This window comes from Pristis pectinata, chromosome 1 (genome assembly GCF_009764475.1).
Source record: "Pristis pectinata isolate sPriPec2 chromosome 1, sPriPec2.1.pri, whole genome shotgun sequence".
In the NCBI taxonomy this organism is placed as follows: domain Eukaryota; kingdom Metazoa; phylum Chordata; class Chondrichthyes; order Rhinopristiformes; family Pristidae; genus Pristis; species Pristis pectinata.
In genome coordinates, this window is record NC_067405.1 from 104,160,841 (window position 1) to 104,182,874 (window position 22,034).

Genomic DNA, 22,034 nt, shown 5'->3' on the forward strand with positions numbered 1-22,034 from the left:
GAAAACTGCGTTAATCCTGCACGCTCGGGACTTTGATGGTGTTGGACCGGTTGATTTTCTAGATTGTAGGGTGTTATTTCAATTATTACTCCAAGACACTTTTAATTCACTTTTTTTTAACAGATGTAACACAAATAAATTTTCCAGTGATCTTTAAGGAAGTGTATAAACGGGGCGCCGGTGAGTTTGAAGGGAGAGCAAGAAACAACGAGGTGAGTTTCAGGAGAGCGGGGGGGAGCCCGGGATTCCGGCGTGTCAGGGATCGGGCGGCTGATTGACAGGTGACATCACCACCCCGTCTATGGGGTCAGAACGTTGGGGATCACTTCCGGGGCGATGGAAGGAGTGTGCCGGAAGCCGGGAATTTGAATCTGAGCGCCATTAAGAGTAACAAAAGAGACGAGGGAAGGGTTGTTGTTGGCGCCGCGAAACGGCCGGCACAGGCGATGAGGAAGCCGGCTCGACGGTGAGTTGCCTGCCGCGGGTTGAACTGGAGATCCCGGGCTGCACTTGGACCGCAACGATGAACGGGGGTTAGAGCGGAGCCCGGGAGGCCCAGGCGCGGGGAGGTGGGGAGGGGTCGGGAGGGGAGGAGGATGTGGGCTGAGGAGAGGAGAGGAGGGAAGGAAGGAAGGGGTGAAGGGAGGGGAGGGGGGTGTGGGGTGAGGAGGGGATGGGTGGCGGGAGGGAGGGAGTGAGGGGATGGGTGGAGGGAGTGAAGGGGGTGAAGGGAGAGGTGAAGGGGAGGGTGGGAGGAGGGGAAGGAAAGAGATGGAGGAAAGGGAGGGAGAGATGGAGAGAGTTGGAGTGAGGGGGCATGGATGGATGGAAGGAAGGAGAGACAGGGGACCTGGTGCGCCCAGTAAGTAGGAATCCGGCGCCCTGAGAGATCGGCGTCTCGTAGGGCGTCCGGTATATTTATGCCCCCGAGTGTAGATTGCACTGTGACATGACGCAGATGCACTCGCGATTACTTCAGTTATTTTCAAAACCTAAAAGAGGAACCGAGGCCTGCTTCTCTTTGGCGACGTTTCTAATTGTTCTAACTAACAGGCTGTTTAAAATGGGCGTTTTTCCTACCAAGAGGGGTCTTATCCCGCGATAACAGGTGACAGTCCAGTCTCCAGGTTCCACAAGAATAAATAATTTGTACCTTTTTCGATGACTTTGTCTGTTGAATTTGTTATTTGCGATTCTGGACGACTTTTTGCACCTTGTGCTTTTCTCTAAATCAGTCACTACTCCATCACTGATTGTTCTTTAACCCATGTCCTCCAGAGTCCCAGAATAATACAGCATGGAAAGAGGGCTTTGGCCCAACTCATCCATGCTGACCAAATTGGCTACCTGAGCTAATCCCATTTGCCTGCATTTGACCCATATCCCTCTAAACCTTTCCTACTCATGTACCTGTCAAAATGTCTTTTAAATATCTTAATTGTATCTGCCTCTACCACTTCCTCTGACAGCTCATTCCATATATGCACCACCCTCTATGTGAAACAGTTTCCCCTCCGATCCCTTTTAAGTCTTTCTCCTGTCACTTCAAACCTATGCCCTCTAGTTTTTGACTCGCCTACCCTGAGGAAAAGACTGTGCCTATTCACCTTATCTATGTCCCTTATGATTTTATAAATCTCTAAAGCATCATCCCTCTGCCTCCTTTGCTCCAGGGGAAAATACTCTAGCCTATCCAGCTTCTCATTATAACTCAAACCCTCCAGTCCAAGTAACATCCTCGTAAATCTGTTTTGCATCTTTCCAGTTTAATTTCAATCATCCTTCAAAATCCTTACTTTCAGAAGCCTTCCCAAGCCTAATCTGCTGCTACTTCTCTCCAACCTTGTACTCCTGTTTTGTGTGCACCTTTTGAGGTTTCCCAGAAGAGATTATTCTCTTTGTACTGAACATATCAGAAATTGCTTATTTGCATCCAATTGACTACTAGAATTTTCCAAGTTTGTCAAGAAGCTCAACTTCTTTTGGTACCATTTTATCTCTTGCATTCATTGCTGTTGCAGCTCTTGACTGTTTACAAGTATCTAAATCATGCAGGAAGTTAGTCACCTTTGCTAAACTGGCTCTACTGGTTGTTTTTTTGACATTTTTTGAGCTACATTTCGTTATTCCAACTCCTGCTTTGATTCTCTTACCATTCTCCCTGTACCCCAATAATAACCACTATTCAGTTGGTGTAGATGGTTTCATATCAACCACTGACATTTCTGCCAGTTTCCACTTAAAAGCAAGGTCCATCTGTGTCTGAAAACAGCATTAATATTTTGCATCTAGATCTGTTTCCTGAAAGTTCTGAACTGCTAGTGTTATGATTAGAAAAAGATGTTTTCCATCATCTCCACAGGTTTCTCGCTGTCAGTTGCCAAACCTGTCTTGCATTAAATGTAAGATCTTCATTCTACTTTTTCATTCTAAAATAATAGTAAAGGAATGTTGGCTGTTCCAACAGTAGTTTTGTACTCTTGCATGAAAGGCCTTCCCTCCAGCCTGCAATTTTATTAAGATGCAAATAATTTTTTTAACCCTGCAGGGCCTGTTTGTTTCTTTGTGGATTCCACTTTAGATTGTTTTTATGTTAGGACACCCTCCAGAAAATGCTAGAGATACTCAGCAGGTCAGGCTGCATCTGTGGGAAGAGAAACAGAGTTAATGTTTTGGGTTGAAGACCCTTTGTCAGAACTCTGCTTCTTTTCCCACAGATATGACTTGAACTATTGTGTATTTGCAGCATTTTCTGTTTTCACTTTGGATTTCCAGCATCTGCATTTTTTTTGATTTTTCATTTACTTGTAGGATTTCCTGTTTTCTTGAGATTTGTGGTTCTGAACTTGCCTCGTACTCTGCTGTCACTAAAATCTATTTTATCCTGAAAATTGCTGGTATTCATAACACAAAAAAGAAAATGTTTTAAATTATTGCCACATTGAACTTCATTCAGTACACATAGTTAGTGGTGGGAGGCTGTCCACTACAGACTTGCAGGTCTCAAAATTTCAGATGCTGTCTGTGATTGCCAGCCCTGCTGATCTTGTTGCATATATCATGCATCTTCGGTTCTTTGCACTTCAAGGTTATGCCCAAACTTTTGACATAGTGATGTGGTCTGCTGTCAGTTTTTTCCTCATCACTTTTCATTACTTATCCTCATTTTCCTTCTTATTAACCTGTTTGCCTTGGGACTTTGAATAACCAAGGCTTGTCAATCAGTATCAGTTTTCAAGAAAATTTGATTCCATTATACATTTCTTCATACATCTTTTTATGAAGAAACAGCTGTTTAACTTAATAGGAAAGTTAACAAGTTCAGATGGTAACACCTTCCAAAGTAGCATGGAGAAATTATCAAAGCATTAACTGCAGTTTCTTTAAAAACAATGAACCAGAAACTGTACTCAATGGCACAATCATCCATTTTTTCCTTCCAACCCTCAACTTGCCTTTTATTTGTATGTTGTGATCGTGTTTTTATATTTCACAAACTTTTTGAATTTCACTTTGTCTTAGCAATAATACTTTAAACCATGACCTTTATTTTCTTGAGGCGTGTGGTATTGTCAGATGAATTGCTGAAAAAATGTAGCCTTATTACTCCAGATTCTATTTAATGGAGTACATTTAATGGAGTTTCAATGTGTTTGTGATTTGAAAGTTTTTCTATTATCCATAAAAATGTTTAAGATAATGAGCAGAAAATTGTGAATTATCTTGCTGTACTAGATCGCCTGTGGAGAGTACAAATCAACTATGATGTTTAGACAAGGATTGTTCAAGTGCATGAATGATTAGACAAAAGTACAGGTGTAATTTATTTTACATTTTGATAATAAATGTTCTATCCTATTCATTTGTTACTTTGATTTTATTATTGAGTTAATAGCTCAACCAGTTTGAATTTGGGAAACATGAAGATCGAGTTGGCTGAATTCTCTGTGGCACAGGCTGAAAAAGAAGCATAGCTAAAGAACTACAGTTCCATCAGTGATATGAGGGTTTAAATTCAGCATGTTAGCTTACATTGGCAGTGTCTACCCTTAACAATAGATTTTGTTGTGGGGGTATTGCTAAGTGTGGAAGAATAAAAATTGGAACTAAAATTTGTATACTAGATACAAATGTTAGAAAGTGAAACTGACTGAATTGAAAATGTTTAATAGGGAACTTGGATCTTGGATTTGGATATTTAGCATATTTGGATGATGTGCAGTCTTTCACTTGCATTGAATTATTTATAGTACAGACATGAATAGTTTGTTGCTACTTGTGTGATGTATATAGGCATTAGATCATCGCAATGTTTTTGGACTTTGGATTAATTTTGGTCTACAACCACCAACATTGGTGTGAAATTAATACACTTAATATTGCTTATCAAAGTGCATTTCTTTGCCAGGCATAACTTCATTTTTGCATAGCTATCCAATAATTGGCAGATTCTGTATTTAGAAAGCTGGTCTGATGTGAAATACCAATTTCTTCTCGAGTTAAGTTAACATGCACATTTCATGAAGCCATATGTCCTTAAATTGAGGCAAAATTAGTCCAATGAAATTATAGTAGTTTTTCTGCAAAGGAATTTTCTTCCCCTTCTGATTTTTCTGTTCCTTTCCCTGTCCACTTGGGTTAGAAATATAGAAATAGTAAATATTTTTGCGTTTGGATATGGTCAGAGGTTGGGTTCCCCATTTCTAAGGGTAAAGAAATGAGCTGGATGAATTGACAGCAGCTGCACTTGACATCAATGCAGCATTTGGTTGAGTGTGGCATCAATGGCCATCAACGGGAAATACTCTAGTGGTTAGAGTCATAACTCACTCAAAGAAAGATGGTCATGGTTATCAGAGATTATCCTAGCCATGAAATATCACTGCAGGAATTCCTTGGGGAAGATTTCATCATTGACCACCCTCCCCACCCCCACCCCAACTTCTGCTACAAGGTCAGAAATGAGGATGTTTGTTGATAATTGGCTGCTGATTGCGCAATGTTGAATTCAATTTGCATTTTTGGACTGCATGCAGTTAGACCTTGACAATATTCAGATATGGGCTGACTTGTGGCAAGTAATATTCATGCCACAAACATATCAGCCAGTGACTATCTCCAACAAGAGAGCGTCCAACCACCCACACCTCGTCATGCTATTTAATTGGCTTCCCATATATCTTGAGCATTCATTCATTCCCTCCACACCATTACAGTTCTATCTTTTACAAAATGCACTGCAGTTATTTGCTCAGACTACAGAAACAGCACTTTCCAAACCTGTGACCTCTACCACCAAGAAGACAAGGTCAGCAGCCACCACCTGCAGGTTCCCCTTCAAGTTGCGCACCATCCAGCCTTAGAAATGTATCACTAGTCCTTCATTCTCATGGGATTTAAATCCTGGAGCTCCCTACCCAAAAGCATTGTGAGACTTTCTTTATTAGAAAGACTGCAATGGCTCAAATGGCTGCTCGTTGCCCATCTTCTTGAGGGAAATTAGGATTGAGCCTTGCCAGTGACACCAAGATTTTTTTTCCCAAAAAAAGCCTACTTCTGATCAGTCTTATGACTTGTATCGAGCAATATGTATATGCTGGTCATAGAGCATGGCAACTTGGCATGACTGGCAAGCCAGCATTTATTGCTTAACCTTCCCCTTGAGAAGCTGGTAGTGGGCTGCTGCATTTCTTCTGAAGGTGCCTGTGCACTGCTACTGAGGACTGTGTCAGATGGATTTGGCTACTGTGATGATGAAGGACTGCTGGTATCTTTCCAAGTCAGGATGGTGTGAGAGATGGAGGGGAGCCTCCAGGTGGCACTGTTCCCGTGTACCTGAAGCCCTTGCCCTTTTATGTGATGGTGGGTTAGGAAGATACTGTTGGAGTAAGAGAGTAACTGCAGTGCATTTTGTTTTGGGTGGTGCAAACTGTAACGACTGTGTACCAGTAGTGCAAAGATTGCTGGATTGGGGAGTAATAAAGTGGGCTGCTTTGCCCTGGATATTTTCAAGCTTATTGAGAATTGTTGCTGTTCTTCGTCCTGTCAAGTGCAACCATATTCTATCGTACTGCTGAATTTATAGGCAGTGGAAAGGCTCTGAGATGCGTCAGGAGATGATTTGCCACTGTGACCTACTCTTATAGCCACAAGATGTAAGTGGCTCATTCAGTTGAGATGGTAATGTTATTGAATGTCAAGTGTAGGTGATTGATGTCCTGCTTGGGCAAAGAGGAGGTTTATAATTTGTCGTCATTGGCAATTTAAATGGAGATCTGTCTAACTTGGAACAGTTTAATCACTCCATGATTACATTGTTTGTCACTGTCTACTGGTTGGGTTTGCAAAGAATGGAACTGGGTTCTTCTAATGTAGCTAAAAAGAGCTAGGGAATTAAGTTGGAGAGGCTGGTCTTGGCTTCATGGCCAGCAGTACCCTGCTGTTTCACTGTGCTAACACTGCTGCACCATTTTGAAGCTCCAGTTGTACCCGTGCTCTCTTTCCTTTCCCTTTGCAGTTGTAGCCAAAAGACCTCCCGTATGGGTAAATACAGGAGCATTCAAATGGAAAAATGTGTATCCCACATAGGACAAAAAGAAAGATGTGAGATGATAAATCTCCATTAAAATAAGCAGAAACAGACCTTTGGAGCTCCCAGAAGGAAGCTTAGTTTGTGAACTATGAATTTTTCAAGTAATTTCTTTACAAGCTCAATCAATAGAATAGTGTTATTTTCAAAGTCTGTTTTTGATGAGAAACTGGATTTTGGCAGTCTGTTTCATATAACTAACAATTGGCCGCCTGCTGTAAATATGAATAGATGGTTTACAGTATATTTCATGTCAGCTGTTAGATTTGATATCTAGTTCAGCTGTCAGCATTTTTGTTAGACAACTAGTTTTGTTGGATTAATTGTATTTGCAGTCCCATTTTTAGGAAAGGGAGAAATGTGCCTCAAAATCTATTTTAAAAGGCTTATTTTGTTATGGCACTTAGCAATATAGCACAGGCTTATTATTAAACAATTTCATAAAGAAGCCACAGCAATAAATTCAAAAATTTTACAATTAGAAAGATGCCCTTAGAGTATCTTGCAAAATCTTATCAGTTGATAAATATATTGATCTATACCTGCTGGCTTTGCTCATGGGTTGGGGAAAATATGGATAGGAAAATCCATCTGCAAGATAGAATAATGCTTATGAAACACAACCAAAAAAGTCCAAAATATAAATGTCTATTGCAAATGAAAGATTGAACTTCATTGGTGTACAACTTTCACCTTTAACCCAGGCAAGTATCCAGATTGGTTTACAAACGTAATCTTTGTCCTTTTTTGCTTTGTATAACTGACAGCAATTTAAGTGTTATACTTTGATCATCTGAAGTATAGTTGATGTAAAATGAGGAAGAGATGATTCTGCTTCCTGCCAACTTATTGAGAACTTTTTGAACAAGGTTCCATCTTGAATAAACAAGGTTAAATCTTGAACAATATTTTCTGAACCTTTAACATGCTGAAACACAAATCCCAGTGCACTTCATAGAAGTTAGTTAACAAATCAAAATTTTACATTGTGCCATGTGACAGCCAGGTGACCAAAAACTTAGGCAAAGAGGAGGCTTATAATGTACCATCAGTGACGGTTTAAATGGAAATCTCATATGCCTAACTTAAAATCACATACAGCTGACCTGGTCCATGCCAGTGTTTATATTCTGCACAAATCATACAAATCTCATTCCTGTTCATCCAACCCTATTAGAATAATCCAATTTCCCCTTCTCTTCTGTGTCCCTCTCTCCTTAGGAGAGATTTTTATTCAGGTAGGTATACAGCCTGTTTTTGTTTGTTCATAAATATTTGTATCTGTTTTATCTAGGAAGTTTTCTAAATCTGGCACTACAATTAACTATGTCACAAAGGCAAAAAAGAAGCTGCAGCTGAGTCAAAATCCTCGTGAGTATCGCTGATATTACACCTGCTGTCTTAATTTTGTATTTGTATCTGAAAATCGAAAATGGAGAAAGCACATTTGGGTAATATTGGATATCATCCATCTATACATTTTTTGCGATAAATTTGCATATGATTGGAGCAATATTTATAAGCCTTGAGGTTCTTAAGCCTCTACATGGCCTTTATGGAGTGGGAGTTTATCACAAATGTATTCCCAATGAACCTGTATTTAGGTCAAGATGTGATGACTTGGTTCACTTACTGATAATACAAAGGTAAGTGGAAAATTAAATTACAAGGACGTCAGGTGCTACAAAGTTAAGTTAAGTGAGTGGACAAAGATCTGGCAAGTGGAGTATGCTGTGGGAATTGTTTTATGTAGGCATGAAAAATAAAGCACATAATCTGAATGGCAAGAGGATGCAGAAGTATTAGGTATCCTGGTGATTGATCTGAAAAAATACTATCATGCAGGTATAGCAAGTAATTAGGAAATTTAATAATTGTTGTTTATTACCTGTGGAATTTAATACGAAAGTAGGGAGGTTATCCTTCAATTATATAGGCCATTAGTGAAGTCACATTTGGAGAACAGTACTGTATTGGTCTCTGCATTTAAGAAAGAATGCTAATGTGCTGGAAGCTGTTCAGAGAAGATTTACTAGACAAACATTTGGAGTGAGCAGGTTGTCTTATGAAGGAAGTTTGGACAGGCAAGGGTTGTATCTACTGGAGTTTAGAGGAGTGCAAAAGGATTTGATTGAAATATATGGACCTCGGGGATATTGACAAGGGAGTATGGAGAGCATGTTTCCTCGAGGGAGAATCTGGTACTAAGGTCACTTTTTTTAAGAAAAGTTAGAGGCCACTCATTTAAGACTTGGATGAAGTGCTACTTTCAGAAGGTACTGTGGAAGTTTTGCCTTTGAATATTTTTAAGGCAGAGGTAGCAGATTCTTGATAAACGAGCGTGAAAAGTTAATGTGGATAGAGAGGAATGTAGAGTTGAGGTTACAGTTGGATCAGCTGTGATAATGGAGCAGGCTTGAGAGGCCAAGAATCCAATTTTTGTTAAATTCTATGTGTAAAATGCTGGTTAGCAATATTGAGGTCTGTGGAATTGGTAATTGGCAACTTCATAGATTCGAAGAAATTCGTAAGAGTTGTACCACATACTAACAGGCCCTTTGCCCAACTCATCCACGCTGACCAAGATGCCTATCTATGCTAATCCCATTTGTCTTCGTTTGGCCCATATCCCTCGGAACCTTTCCTATCCATGTACCTATCCAAATGTCTTTTAAACATTATAATTGTGCCTGCCTCTACTACCACCTCTGGCTCATTCCATATACGCACCACTCTTTGTGTGGACAAACTTGCCCCTCAGATCCTTTTTTAAATCTTAAACCTATGCCCACTACTTATAGACTCCCCTATGCTGGGAAAAAGACTGACTTTACCCCTCAATTTTATGAACCTCCATGAGGTTGCCCCTCAGCCTCCTTCACTCCAGGGAAAACAGCCCCAGCCTATTCAATCTCTCCTAATAAACAAGCCCTCCAGTCAGACAACATTCCTGTGAATCTTTTCTGCACTCTCTCTAGCTTAATCCCATCCTTCCTGTGGCACGGTGACCAGAACTGCACATAACACTCCAAGTGTGGTCTTGCCAACGATTTTAAAACTTGGATGGGATATTGGCTTAAAAGTAAAAAGGTGGAACTAGTGGTTTAAAAAGATGACCATATTTGAATTATTGCTGCTATTCTCATCTTCCTATGTCTTTGGAAGAGGCATGGTGCTGTCTGAATTGGGGGACTGCTCACAGTTTTTTTTACCTCATTGTTTAGCAACTGACTGCAACTGCACCTACAACCATGTTACTTGTGTGAACACAAGTTTTTAAGTACCGTTATTAAAATAATTTGAATGCTTGTTAACTTTAACAATTATTCAACCTGCCCAGAAAAGATACTTGCTTATAGTTATGTCCATAATATAGTTCTGCAAAGCCATTGTTTTGTCAATCATGAATATGTACCAAAACCTAGATGTCAGGCTATAGAAATGAACCACTTTCACTAATCTGCATGAAGAAACTGAGGAAAAAGCATGGTAACATCCCAAACACTGGCAGGCATTCTGAGCATCTATACGGATGCAATCTCTGATGAAACGAGCAAGCCATGTCACAAGGATGTTAGACACACGAAATTCTGCAGATGCTGGAATCTGGAGCAATATACAAAAAGTGCTGGAGGAACTCAGCAGGTCAGGTAGCGTCCATGGAGGGAAATAAACAGTTGACGTTTCGGGCTGAGACCCTTCGTGAGCACTGGAAAGGAAAAGGGCAGAAGCCAGAATAAGAAGGGGAGGGGGAGGAGCACACACAGGCAGGGGATAAGTGAGCTCAGGTGATAGATGAGAGGGGGAAGGTATGTGAGTGGGGGAGGGGAGAAGATGTAATAAGCTGAGGGGTGATACGTAGAAGAGGCAAAGGGCTGAAGGAGGAGGAATCCAGTAGGAGAGGGCAGTGGACCATGGAATAAAGGATGGGGAAGAGAGGAGATGGGCAGGTCATCAAGGCAGGGGAAGGGAGCCATAGGAATAAGGAGTGGGGGAGGGTGGGGGAAGAAAAAGAAGTGATGGAGTTACTGGAAGTTAGAGAAATCGTTGTTGAGGCCATCAGGTTAGAGACTCCCAAGGCGGAATATGAGGTGTTGTTCCTCCAACCTGCGTCTGGCCTCAACATGGCAGTAGAGGAGGCCATGGATAGACACGTCAGTATGGGAATGGGATGTAGAATTGAAGTGAGTGGCCACTGGGAGGTCCTGGCTGTTGTGGCTTTAGAATGTTAGAACAACTTCCAGACATGATCTACAGTGAGGTAAAAGAGGACAATATTTTCATGAGGCGGCTCTGAAGCTTTTCAACATTTCCTCGTGTTTTGGGTGAATTTTATTCATGTATGTTTCACCTAATTCAAACATAGCTACAGCATACAAGTAAAAGAACCCCATTGAACCATAAGAACACAAAATAGGAGCAAAAGTAGGTTACTTGACCCCTCGATCTGCCTCAGCATTCAATACAGTCATGGCTGATCAACCCCAGGCTTCAACTCGTCCTCTCCCCATAGCACTTAATTCCCCAGTCTTTGGGGGAAAAAAAATGTTTCTACCTCCACTTTAAAGACTTCCATTGAGCTCTTCTCCACAACTCTTTGGGACAGCGAATTCTAAGTATTCACCACCCTTTCTATGTATCTCCGTTTTAAATAACCAGCCCCTTATCTTGAAACTATGTTCCCTCATTCGAGATTCTCTGACTAGTGAAGGTGAGTTAGAACAGAAAAGCAATCTAAACATTGCTCATTTGCTATTAATCATACAACCCAAAGCTATTTCTTTTGTTCATTGTGCCATAGTTTAAAGCACAAATCAACAGCTACTCATGTTCACAGAAGCCAAACTAAACAGTAACGTCATAGTTGTTTACAAACTCAAAGGATAAACAACAACAAAAAATTGTTGTCAATGCTGGAAATTCTGTGGCTCCAGTTTTTTTTTAAATTCATTTTCTGGGATATCAGCATTGGTAATAAAGACAACATTTATTGCACATGTAATTGTCCTCGAGAAGGTGGTGGTGAACTGGCACCTTGAACTGCTATGGACCTTCTGGTGAAAAGACTCCTGCAGTGCTTTTGGGTAATGAGTTCCTGGATTTAGAACCAATGACGATGAAGGACCAACTATATATTTCCAAGTCAGAGTGGTGTGCATTGCCTCTGTCCTTGCTAGTTGAGATCATTGGTTTGGGAGGTGCCATTGAACTATACTGGGTGAGTAACTCCCGTGCATTTTGTTAATGGTGTACACAATACAGCCACTGTTCCAATACTGGATGGGGTGCCAGTCAAGTGGGCTGTTTGTCCTGGATGGTGTACAGTTTTTGTGAATTGTTGGAGCTGCACTCATTTAGGCAAGTGGAGAGTATTTCCTCACACTCCTGACTTGTGCCTTCTAGATGGTGGAAAGTCTTTATCCGGTGGCGAGTCACTGGATATACAGCCCTGGCCCGTTTTTATGGGGGTGGTATTTATTTGATTGGTCCAGTTGAAATTTTGTAAGTGATGACCAGGAGTTTATGATAGTGAAACTGATTTTAGTAATGCCATTGAATGTCAAGGGTTGTTGGTTGACACTTGTTTGAGAAGTGGATATGTGGTGAAGACAATAACGGTGGAGGAGGGAAGTGAGAGAAGGAATGTGTGGTCAACCATATCAAAGATTGCTGTGAAATAGAGGACTAGAAACAATAGTATGTCATAGTCAGAAATGATTTCATTTTCTCATCAGTTTTCTCCATTTCTTCAGAAAATATCTTGGCATTGTTTGAGGATATTTGTATCGTTACGGTTGTGAATCAGCTACAAGAAACTACTTGAGTACTGTTCAGATGCATCTATTTCAGTACTTTCTCATCGGGTTTGCTGCAAAAAGTGCCTCATCCATTAGATTGTTCCTATATAGCTTGCTGTAAATGTGAATTATTTGAGTGTGATGAGTATCACAAGCTTGTCTAATCCAGCCCATGGAAGTGAAATACTGCAGATGGTGGAAGATAACATAAGTAGCAGGAGTAGGTCGTGGTCCCTTGAGCTAGCTCTGATCTGATCTGCACTTCAGTTTCACTTTCTTGCTTGTTCCCCATAACTTCTATAAAACACCAATCTGTCTTTTGTCCTTGAGTATATTCAATGATTCAGAGTCAACAGCACCTCTGGATAGAGTATTCAAAAGATTCATGAACCTCCAAAAGAAGAGATTATTCTGTTTTATTCCTTTTTTTCTGAAATGACAGCTCCCAGCTCTAGGTTACCCTGATGAGAGAGGACATCCTCTCTGCAGCCATCCTGTCAAACCTCTTTAGAATCTTGTGCTTCAATAAGATCCTTTGCTTTTAAGTTCCCATGGGCAGAGGCCTCATTAGCTCAACTTTTCCTTGTCAATCCTTGAAGTCAACCTAATGAACCTTCTGAGCTGTCTCCCTAAACAAGGAGTTCTTACCAATAACCTATGCAGGCAGCAGCACAATTTCCTTGTGTTTGTATTTGAATCCCATGCATTAGAGGCCCACATTCCATTTGCCTTCCTATTAACTTTGTGTCTGCCTGCTAATTTTGTCTCATGTTTTGGGATACCAGGATCTATCTTTACTACAGCACTGTGTAATATCCCTCCCATTTAAACTATCTTCTGCTTTTCATTTTTTCTTATAAAGTGAATAAGCATAGATTTTCCCCTCAATAAACTTCATCTGCCAAATTTTTCCCACTCACATCCTATTTATATTTTGTAGAATCCTGCTCTCTCCTCACAGTTTGCTTCCTTGCCTACTGTTGTGTGTGGACATATTTGGCTGCAACGCACCCTGTTGTTTGTAAATTATTGATTTAGATTGTAAGTAGATGAGGCTGCAGCACTGATTAATGAGGCTCTCCATGAACTCATTGTATTTCCCAATGACTGACCCCAGGCTAACTGGGTAAAGGTTGAAAATCAAAAAAGCTGGAAATTTAAATTAAAAACAGAAAATCCTGAAATGTTACTGTTTCTCTTCCCACAGATGCAGATTGAACTGCTGAGTATTTTCCGCATTTAAGGTTCCTGCTTTGTTTCCCTCCTTCCCTGATTAGGGTTGTTACATGTGTGCTTTTCCAATCAGCTTAGACCTATCAGAATCTGGGCAATTTTTGCAGGTCACAACCACTATATCCACCATCTCTGCTGCCACTCCTTTTAACATTTTAAAACGTGGGCCTTCAGATCCAGGGAACATATTAGCCTTCCCCTTCCTGTAGCAATATGAACATCAAAATCTAATGCAACTGTGTTCCTGTCTTCACCAGTGTCACAGTAGAATGCAATTGACAATTTTGGTATTGCTCATGCACAATTGTATTAGGAAATAACAGGTTGCACTTATACACTATAGAAGCCTAGAAGTAACAGACCCAGCATATTTTGAGCAAACATTGCCCTGACCAAAACCATGTGTAATATCTTTCTTTTTCTGCAGTTTGAGGGGTGCTTGTAATACTACTTTTCCATGAGCTCCCCTCATCAAAAGTGAAGGTACCTGAAATTACCATGATTTGAGGCAGGTTGGCACAGGAATTGTTGCTAACAGGAGTCGACTGGAATAACAAAGCTGGAATGGGGAAGATCTTCCAAAGTGATTTTTGCTGGTGCTGCTATGTACTTTTCATTTGAAACATTTTCAGGCAATGGTTTGCACTGTGTTTTAATTCAGATCATTGTGAACTTAATTTATTTTCTTGTAGCTTGTGCATTTTGTCGACGGAATGATGACTGCCCAGAAAAATATGGCGAGAAGAAGACCTGTGATGGTGGGATAACTGTGCATTACTACTGCTTAGTAGGTTTAAAACATCTTTTAATTTATTTTCTTGTTTTGGTTTAATGAATGACTGAATTGAAATGGTTATTATACTCCCAGTATTTTTGAAGGAGAAAATTCAGACCAAAATATCCTAAATTTGATTGCTAGCCCCGAGTGGGTTGAATTATTATCCTACTATTAGCTTTAAAAACACTTGCCAAGGGAATCTATTAGGATTCCTCAGTTGTATGCTTTGCCAGAAAGTGCCCAATGAAGGGAGGACTGGATCAGGCTGACAGTGATGTCCTCAATGCTTTAATGATCTGCTGTGCTTGTAGTTCAAATTAGTGCAATAAAATGCCTGTTTAAGCAAGTTACCAGCAGATGAATGGTATCCATGGAAATCTTCCCCCAGCATGAGTTAACTACTTTGGGGAAAGGTGGGAAACTTTTGTTTTAGATTTCCATAGTGGCATATGGCATGGGAGGCATTCAGCCCATCAAGATTGCCAGCTGCCAGGAATCCCATGTAATCTATTCTGTTCCCTATAATCTATTCTCTCTCGCATGCCCAATAACAATCCCTGTTCTCCAAGGAGCAATTTAGCTAACAGCCAACACTTTGGGATGAAACCAAAGTACCCGTGCACACCCTAGGTAAACATGCAAATTCTACACAGCTCCCAAGGTCAGTATTGATCCTGGGTCGCTGGAGCTGTGAGGCAGCTACATTACCTGTTTAAAGCAATGGGCAAAGTAGCATAACCATTCAGTACAATGAAAAACATATATTTTCTGTTCGGATTTTCCATGTTATTAGCCTGATGGGTGTGACCACACAACTGTACCCCAGGTAATTCCTTGTCCAGAGATGCAATAAATCATGTATTGCTGACAGCAACTGCAGAATTTGCTAATGTGTGTGCAAATGCATGGAAAGCCTGAACATTATCAGTTTTGTGATGTAATGTTGCAAAAATTGCTGCCAGGTTGATTTTGTAATGGCAGAGATTTCTGCCAGTTCTTGCGTCAATATCTTGCAAAATCTAGGCCATCGAGTCTTGCACTTAGCTTTAGTTGTGATCCTCCTGTAGAAGTTTCAGTGCATCAGTATGCTTTTCTGGACGAACCCAAGTAGCTTGGAAACGGACTGGAAATCATCTTCATACTTTACATACTTTATCTTGTCTGCATTGTGCTCTGCTGCACTGCTAACCGGGCAGAGATTGGAAATTTCCAGATGTAACAATTTTTAAATAAGCAATATTGAAATAGGATCATTTTTCTTCTTGGTGGTTTAACTCCTTCAACATGGAGATTGTTACTTAGCTGATGGCCTTTAAGTTTGCATGCGTCATGTGTACAATCTATATGATGAATTCAACAGAGTCCAAGTCATGCCATAACCAGTGCCGAAGGTCTACCAAGTCTGCACTGAAGATCAATCACTCACCTACGCCAATTTTATGCTAATCCCATTTTATTCTCCTCAGATTCTACCAATTACAGACACGTTATAGGCAATTTTCAGTGGCAGTTAATCTACCAATCCTTGGGTCTTTGGGATGTGGGTGGGAACTGGAAACATCTAAGGAACCCCACATGGAAACGGAGAGCACATGCAAACTCTACACAAGCAGCACCGGAGGTCAGGATTGAACCTGGATCGCTGGAGCTGTCGTGTGCCTACTCTACTAGCTGCTGCGCTACTGTACAGTACCATGACTTTATGTAAATACAAACAATCCTTTAAACTGCAATGCTGAATTTATTTCATCAGCCTCTCAGTTTGAAACAGAATTATCCGGTTTCTTTGTTGATTGCAGATTTCAGGATAAAATGGTATTGTCAAATATGTGCAAGCCTACTGGTGTGTAATCTGTAGAAACAGTAGGATTTCAAGGCTATAACATTTTTTTTTAGACGTGAAATTTTTCTTTCTGTTGATGTTTACAAATTTTGAATTGAATATTGGGTATTTGTTTCCTCGTGCGAAACATTTTTGATGACAACCAAGGCAGCACTGTAGGAGTTGGAAGAGAAACCATTGTGGGTGATTGTCTGGCTATAATTGAATTGATTAAAAATGAAACATGGCTAGAATGAACCCGCACAGCTGGATGGTGCTGGCAAGGCATTGCAGGAGGGTGGTATAGTCAGATGGTTTTGGATGAGGAGCCATTGTCACATAGAGTTTCTTGTAACTATGATAGCTGTTTTCTAAGATGCTGCATCCAAAGATGTTGCAGTCATCTGTTTAAAAAGACATTGGGCACCATTAATAGTTAGTAATAAGATTTTAAAAAGTTATAAATCATATTGAATTTTACTGTTTTTATCATGATCACAAAATCAGAGTTATGTAATTTGACTTTGTAGATTATGTCAAGTGGCTTATATCAACGTGGGAAAGAGAATGAAGGAATTTATGGATTTCTAGCTGATGATATCAAAAAGGAAATTTATAGAGCTGCAAGGATGGTAGGTATAATTCACAATTTTATTAAACTTCTTTCCGCATTGTTCCTTTTTCAATTGCAATTCCTAACTGTAGAGGGCAACAGTCGAGGGTAGTAAGAACAGAGACTATGTCAGAGGAACAAAATCATTGTGTGGCTTTGGACATAGAGGGTGGTGTGCTGGCTTTTGAGATTCTTAAAGGATAGAAACATAGAGCAACACATGGAGTAGGTACAATTTGAATAGAAATCAGCTAAAGTGTGATATAATGATGAGAGGCCACACTGCCACTGGCAGTTTGTACAAGGCAGATGGCACAAGCAGCATAAGGAAAATTTAGCTAAATAGCAAAGTGTCACCATCAACTGATGGTGCAAGCAGTAATTACATTCTGATTTGAAGTTTTCAGTGATTTAATAAGGCACTTTTACTCTTGATTATGTAGGATAGAATTTTAGCACCCATTTTATAGATAGTATTCTCTGGTTCTGTCCACTTTTAGGTGAAAACTGAATATTGGCAGACTTGGTGTTCACTTTCTCAATCCATATTCCATTCCATATTCCAACTGAGTCCATTCCATATTCTGCATTACGCTGAGCTTCTAAACTCTTATTTTCTCTGTAACAGTAAGCACCAACCTCTACTTGGTGATATCCATTATTTCTGCTCCTGCATTATCTGTATGCAACTGAAACTCTTACCAAAAGGTTTATTACCCTCATTTGACAATTATAAAACTCCCTAAGATGACCTGCCCCCTCAACCACACCCTAAAACCTCATCTCATTGAGGGCTTTGCTAATCTTAACTAACTCAAAGTTGTATTTGTTTATCACTCCTACCCTTTTTAGTTTAATTGATCGCAAGTCTCATCCTTTCAATCATTTCCTCTTATGATCTCAAATTGTCACTCCCCAGAACACTTGCTTTGGCAAATATAAACATGTATTTAAACCACAGGAATTCTGATATTGTGAGCAGCTATTTATTATTTCTAATTTGTGGTTGGTCACTTCAGCATCCCCTCTCCCCCTCCACTGTAGTTTTCTGTCGTATTGCAGGGTCAGCCTGTTTGAATTTCATATTTGCTAAGGTTATTGGATTTTATTTCAAAGATTTCAAATGAGATTAAATGCTTCATTTCCAATTTATTTTTGTAGAAATGTCGAGTGTGCAACATACGTGGGGCATCAATAGGCTGTGCCATTAGGAAATGTCGGAAGAGCTTTCATTTTCCTTGTGGTGTGGAGAATCAATGTATTTTCCAGTTTACAGGACAGTTTCCGTAAGTTCTTTAAACATTTTCCAAAAGAGCAGGTACAACCTAATTGCAATCGTCTTGTGCATTTATGCCCTCTTTTTCTCACTTTCTCAAACTTATTCCCACCAAACTGCTGAAAACCCAACTTGCTTTCCGCCACCTATGTTATATGGTATTGTTAATGGCTCTCCTTTGATGGCATATTTTCCAAATGCTCCCTCGTATCCCTTTCAACCTGATGTCATCATTATTTTCAAACAATTTCCAGCTTTGCTGGCACAACCTTTCCTCTTAGTCTTTTAATTTTTCTCTGCTTCACAAACCAATGACCATCTTTTCTGCTGTTCAATTTGAATCCCATGTTTCAATACTAAAGTAGCCCATGTCACAGTCACAAATGCCATCATATATTGTCCTCTTCAGGCAGGAGGTACAGAAGCCTGAAGTCCCACACCACCAGGTTCAAGAACATCTACTTCCCTTCAACCACAGTTCTGGAACCAACCAGCAAAACCCCAATCACTACAGTTTAGCAATGACCATTTTGACCACTTTACACTAAAATGGACTTTGTTTTGTTCTAATTGTGTTCTTTCTTGAAAAACTTGTGTGTAATTTGTTTAATTTGTTTTTTTGTGAATGCTGCTTGTATGATGCTATGTGCCTGTGATGCTGTTGCAAGTAAGTTTTTCATTGCACTTGTGCATATGACAATAAACTCAACTTTGACTTTGACTCATCCTTAACCTGTCTGCAGTCTTTTTTTGTTGATTACTCTTTCTTTCCCTCCCTACCCCCCCCACCACTGCGCTTTTCTGTCATATAGCAGTTTCAGACATACCCCTTGATCCAACAGATCCAGTCATATCCCACAATGACTTTTTTTCCATTCCCATAATTCTGTGAAATCACCCAAGAGTTTATCCTCGAGGCCCCTTATTATTTCTTGTCCACTTACTGCCATTCAGTAGCATTTGAAAACATGTCAGATCTCTCATGTGGACAATGTCTGCCACATTTACTCTCCCACCATCTCTGTGTCAGACTGGATGAGCAAAAATTACTTCCAACTAAGCACTGGGAAGAATGATGACATAGACACCTGTTCTAATATCTCTGACTTTGTCAATTTTTTGTTCATAAAGCTTTTGTGAAATGTTGAAGGCACTATGCATGAATGTTCTTGTCACATTAGACATTGAAACGAATAAACGAAATAGTAAAACCTCTAGTCCGATGCAGTGTAATTTTACTGAAAAAACAAGTAACTGCACCTTGCCATGTGGATAAGGCCATTCATTTTAAAGTTGTTTTTTTTTGGTTCTGTGACTGAGTGACGCCAGCACGACCACATTTACTGCCTTTTCTCCGGAATGTTTTCTTCAAATAGAAAAGTTTCTCCCTTGGACACCATATTGGTCTCCCTTAAAATTGCAACATAGACCCAAGGACATTTTCCTTGTAATTTAACTGTTGTTGTCCCACAACATATACATAAATTGAACTTTTAGCATATATGTGAGTCCAATAGTTAATATCTCCCAAATAAGGATTAGTTGGCAATAATTGATTTAAAGGAACAATGTTGACGTGAACAAGTGAGGTTGGATGACACAACTCAGAATAAAAGGTCAACTTGTTGGAAGAACAGTCAATTTAAAGAGCAAAGAACAATGTATTTTAAAGGGCAGGAGAACAAACCAAAGCAACTTACCGCAGTAAGAGAAGGGTGAGTCAAGGATAGTTGCGCACAAATTATATGCATATAATCAACTGTCAGTGTTGGTTCCCAAGTTTGATGGGCAAAGCAATGCATAGTGGTTAAGTTACTCAATTTAGCAGCTTGGGACCAGAGTTTGAATCCAGGGCAGCTGGCAAATTTCAATTCAAATAATTAAATAAATCTGAAATTTAAAAAAACTATCTCATTAGCCATGAAACTATGGTTTCCCATCTGGTTCAAAAGTGTTCTTCAGCCTAGCTTTTATGTGACTCCAGATCCATCAATGTGGTCAATTCTTAACTGTCTCCTTGGTTCAGAGGGACACTCAGGGATGCATAATAAATGCTGGCATTAGCCGTGATATCTACGCCCCACACGTAAATAATTTAAACAAAAACAATCATAGAAAATAGCAGGAGGAGGCCATTCCAACCTTTGAGCCTGCTTTGCCATCCATTACAATCATGGCTGATTATCTGTATCAATACTGTGTTCTCAATCTTTGCACACATCCCTTGATATGCTTTGCATTAGGAAAGAGAAAGTAGAAACAGGAATGGAGTATGTAGTCCTTTAAGCCTGTTCTGCCATTTCTATTTTGGCCAGCTATGATATAGTCATTGTCCAAGCCTTGAAGGGTTCAGCTGCTTGACTATCAGCTATGAATCACTGATCCAGTATTCAATGGCTGAATATGCACAGTTGAATTACATTTGGATGTTTTTCCTGTTTGGGAGAATAAGCTGTATTGCTTTTAGTGTCAAGGTATCAGTGTTTAGCAACAATCTATCCTGAATGAGCTGAAAATTCCACTACCATGGTAGAAGAAATATTTCCCTACAGTAAGCCAGTTCGACATAGTTTTAAAGTTTTTTTTTTAAAATGTAGATGTTGGAAATCTGAAATAAAATCAGAAAATGCTAGAAATGCTTAGCAGGTCAGGAAACATTTGGGAAGATAAACTGTTAGTGTTTCGGGTCAAAGTCTATTTGCCAGAACAGAGGAAAGGTGATTTTTTTTTAAGAAAAATGTAGTTTTAAGTTGCCAATAATGTGATGAGCAGGATGCATAGGACAAGGGGTGTTTCTCTGATAGGCTGAGGCCAGGTCAATGCATTAATGGGAGCAGTGAGAGGCTAGTTAAACTATTAATAGCAGGTCAGTGGGATATGTCAAGTAGGTCATGCTGTACGAATGAAGACTGGAACAACTGAGCCAATATTATGGATTGATGACTTACTGGAGAAATGACTTGTTCTGGTACAGTCAGAAAGTGAGTTATCTAATATTGGAGAATTTGATATGAAGTCCAGAAGGCTGCAATGTGCTCATTCAAAAGATGAGGTGCTGTTCCTTAAATGTGTTGGGCATTTTATGAGTACAGGAGACCACAAACAGGTCAGAATAAGAGTGGGATGGAGAATTAAACTGGCAAGTAACAGGAAGCTCAAAGTTGCTCCTGTGGACTGAACACAGGTGCTCCACAAAGTGATAACCAAATCTTTCTCTAGTGTAGAGGACACCACATTATTAACTCTGAATGCTGTACACTAGAATAGAAGCAGAGCAAGTGAATTGTCACTTCATTTGGAAAAATTGTTTGGGTCTCCAAATGGTGGAAGAGAAGAGGTGAAAGGACAGATTTTGCATCTCTTGTGGTTGTGTGGGAAAGCCCATTATGCAAACTTTGTAAATGGTATTAACAGTGTTCCTGTTCTTTTAACCTTCCAGGTCTTACTGTTGGGATCATAAACCTGTGCAAAAGATACCATGTGCATCCATATGGTCAGGTGGTCCTAATACATGTGCTGTCTGTTTGGAATCCATTGACCCACTTCCTTCCTACGATGTCTTAAAGAGTCCTTGCTGTAAAAATACATGGTTTCACCGACAATGTTTACAGGTGAGTGAAAGTTAAAAAGAAAATCTGGTTCAGTTTTGGGTATTATTTTCAAAATACTGTGGATACAGGAAATTGGAAGTAAAAACAGGAAATTGTGGAAATACTTTGCAGGTCAGCAATATATGTGGTGGAAAATTGGAGTTAATATTTCAGGTTGACTGTCTTTCATCAGAACTAGGAAAAGCTAAAAATGGATGTAATAGTCCTTTGGGAATGCTAAGAGTGGAAAGAGATCTCTCTAGCATTGGAAAGGATGATCTATTGAATGTGGAGACATGGAGGATGAGGTTTGGAGGAATGCTGTTCTTGCTCTG

At 39.9% G+C, this 22,034-nt stretch overlaps 1 protein-coding gene across 2 annotated transcripts in view; it reads left to right on the top strand.

The window, feature by feature from the left end:
* Positions 1-324: 324 nt before the first annotated feature.
* The window catches only part of g2e3 (G2/M-phase specific E3 ubiquitin protein ligase), a 46,939-nt gene continuing 25,229 nt past the window's right edge, over positions 325-22,034 (top strand). Inside the window, exons 1-6 of one of the 2 annotated variants that reach the window (XM_052016689.1) lie at positions 325-466; positions 7,884-7,960; positions 14,313-14,407; positions 16,751-16,852; positions 17,995-18,119; positions 21,549-21,720. In XM_052016689.1, coding sequence (XP_051872649.1) covers positions 447-466; positions 7,884-7,960; positions 14,313-14,407; positions 16,751-16,852; positions 17,995-18,119; positions 21,549-21,720 — 591 coding nt within the window. In that variant the 5' untranslated portion in view covers positions 325-446. The remainder of the gene's footprint in view (positions 467-7,883; positions 7,961-14,312; positions 14,408-16,750; positions 16,853-17,994; positions 18,120-21,548; positions 21,721-22,034) is intronic. The other variant, XM_052016696.1, reaches the window with a different exon arrangement.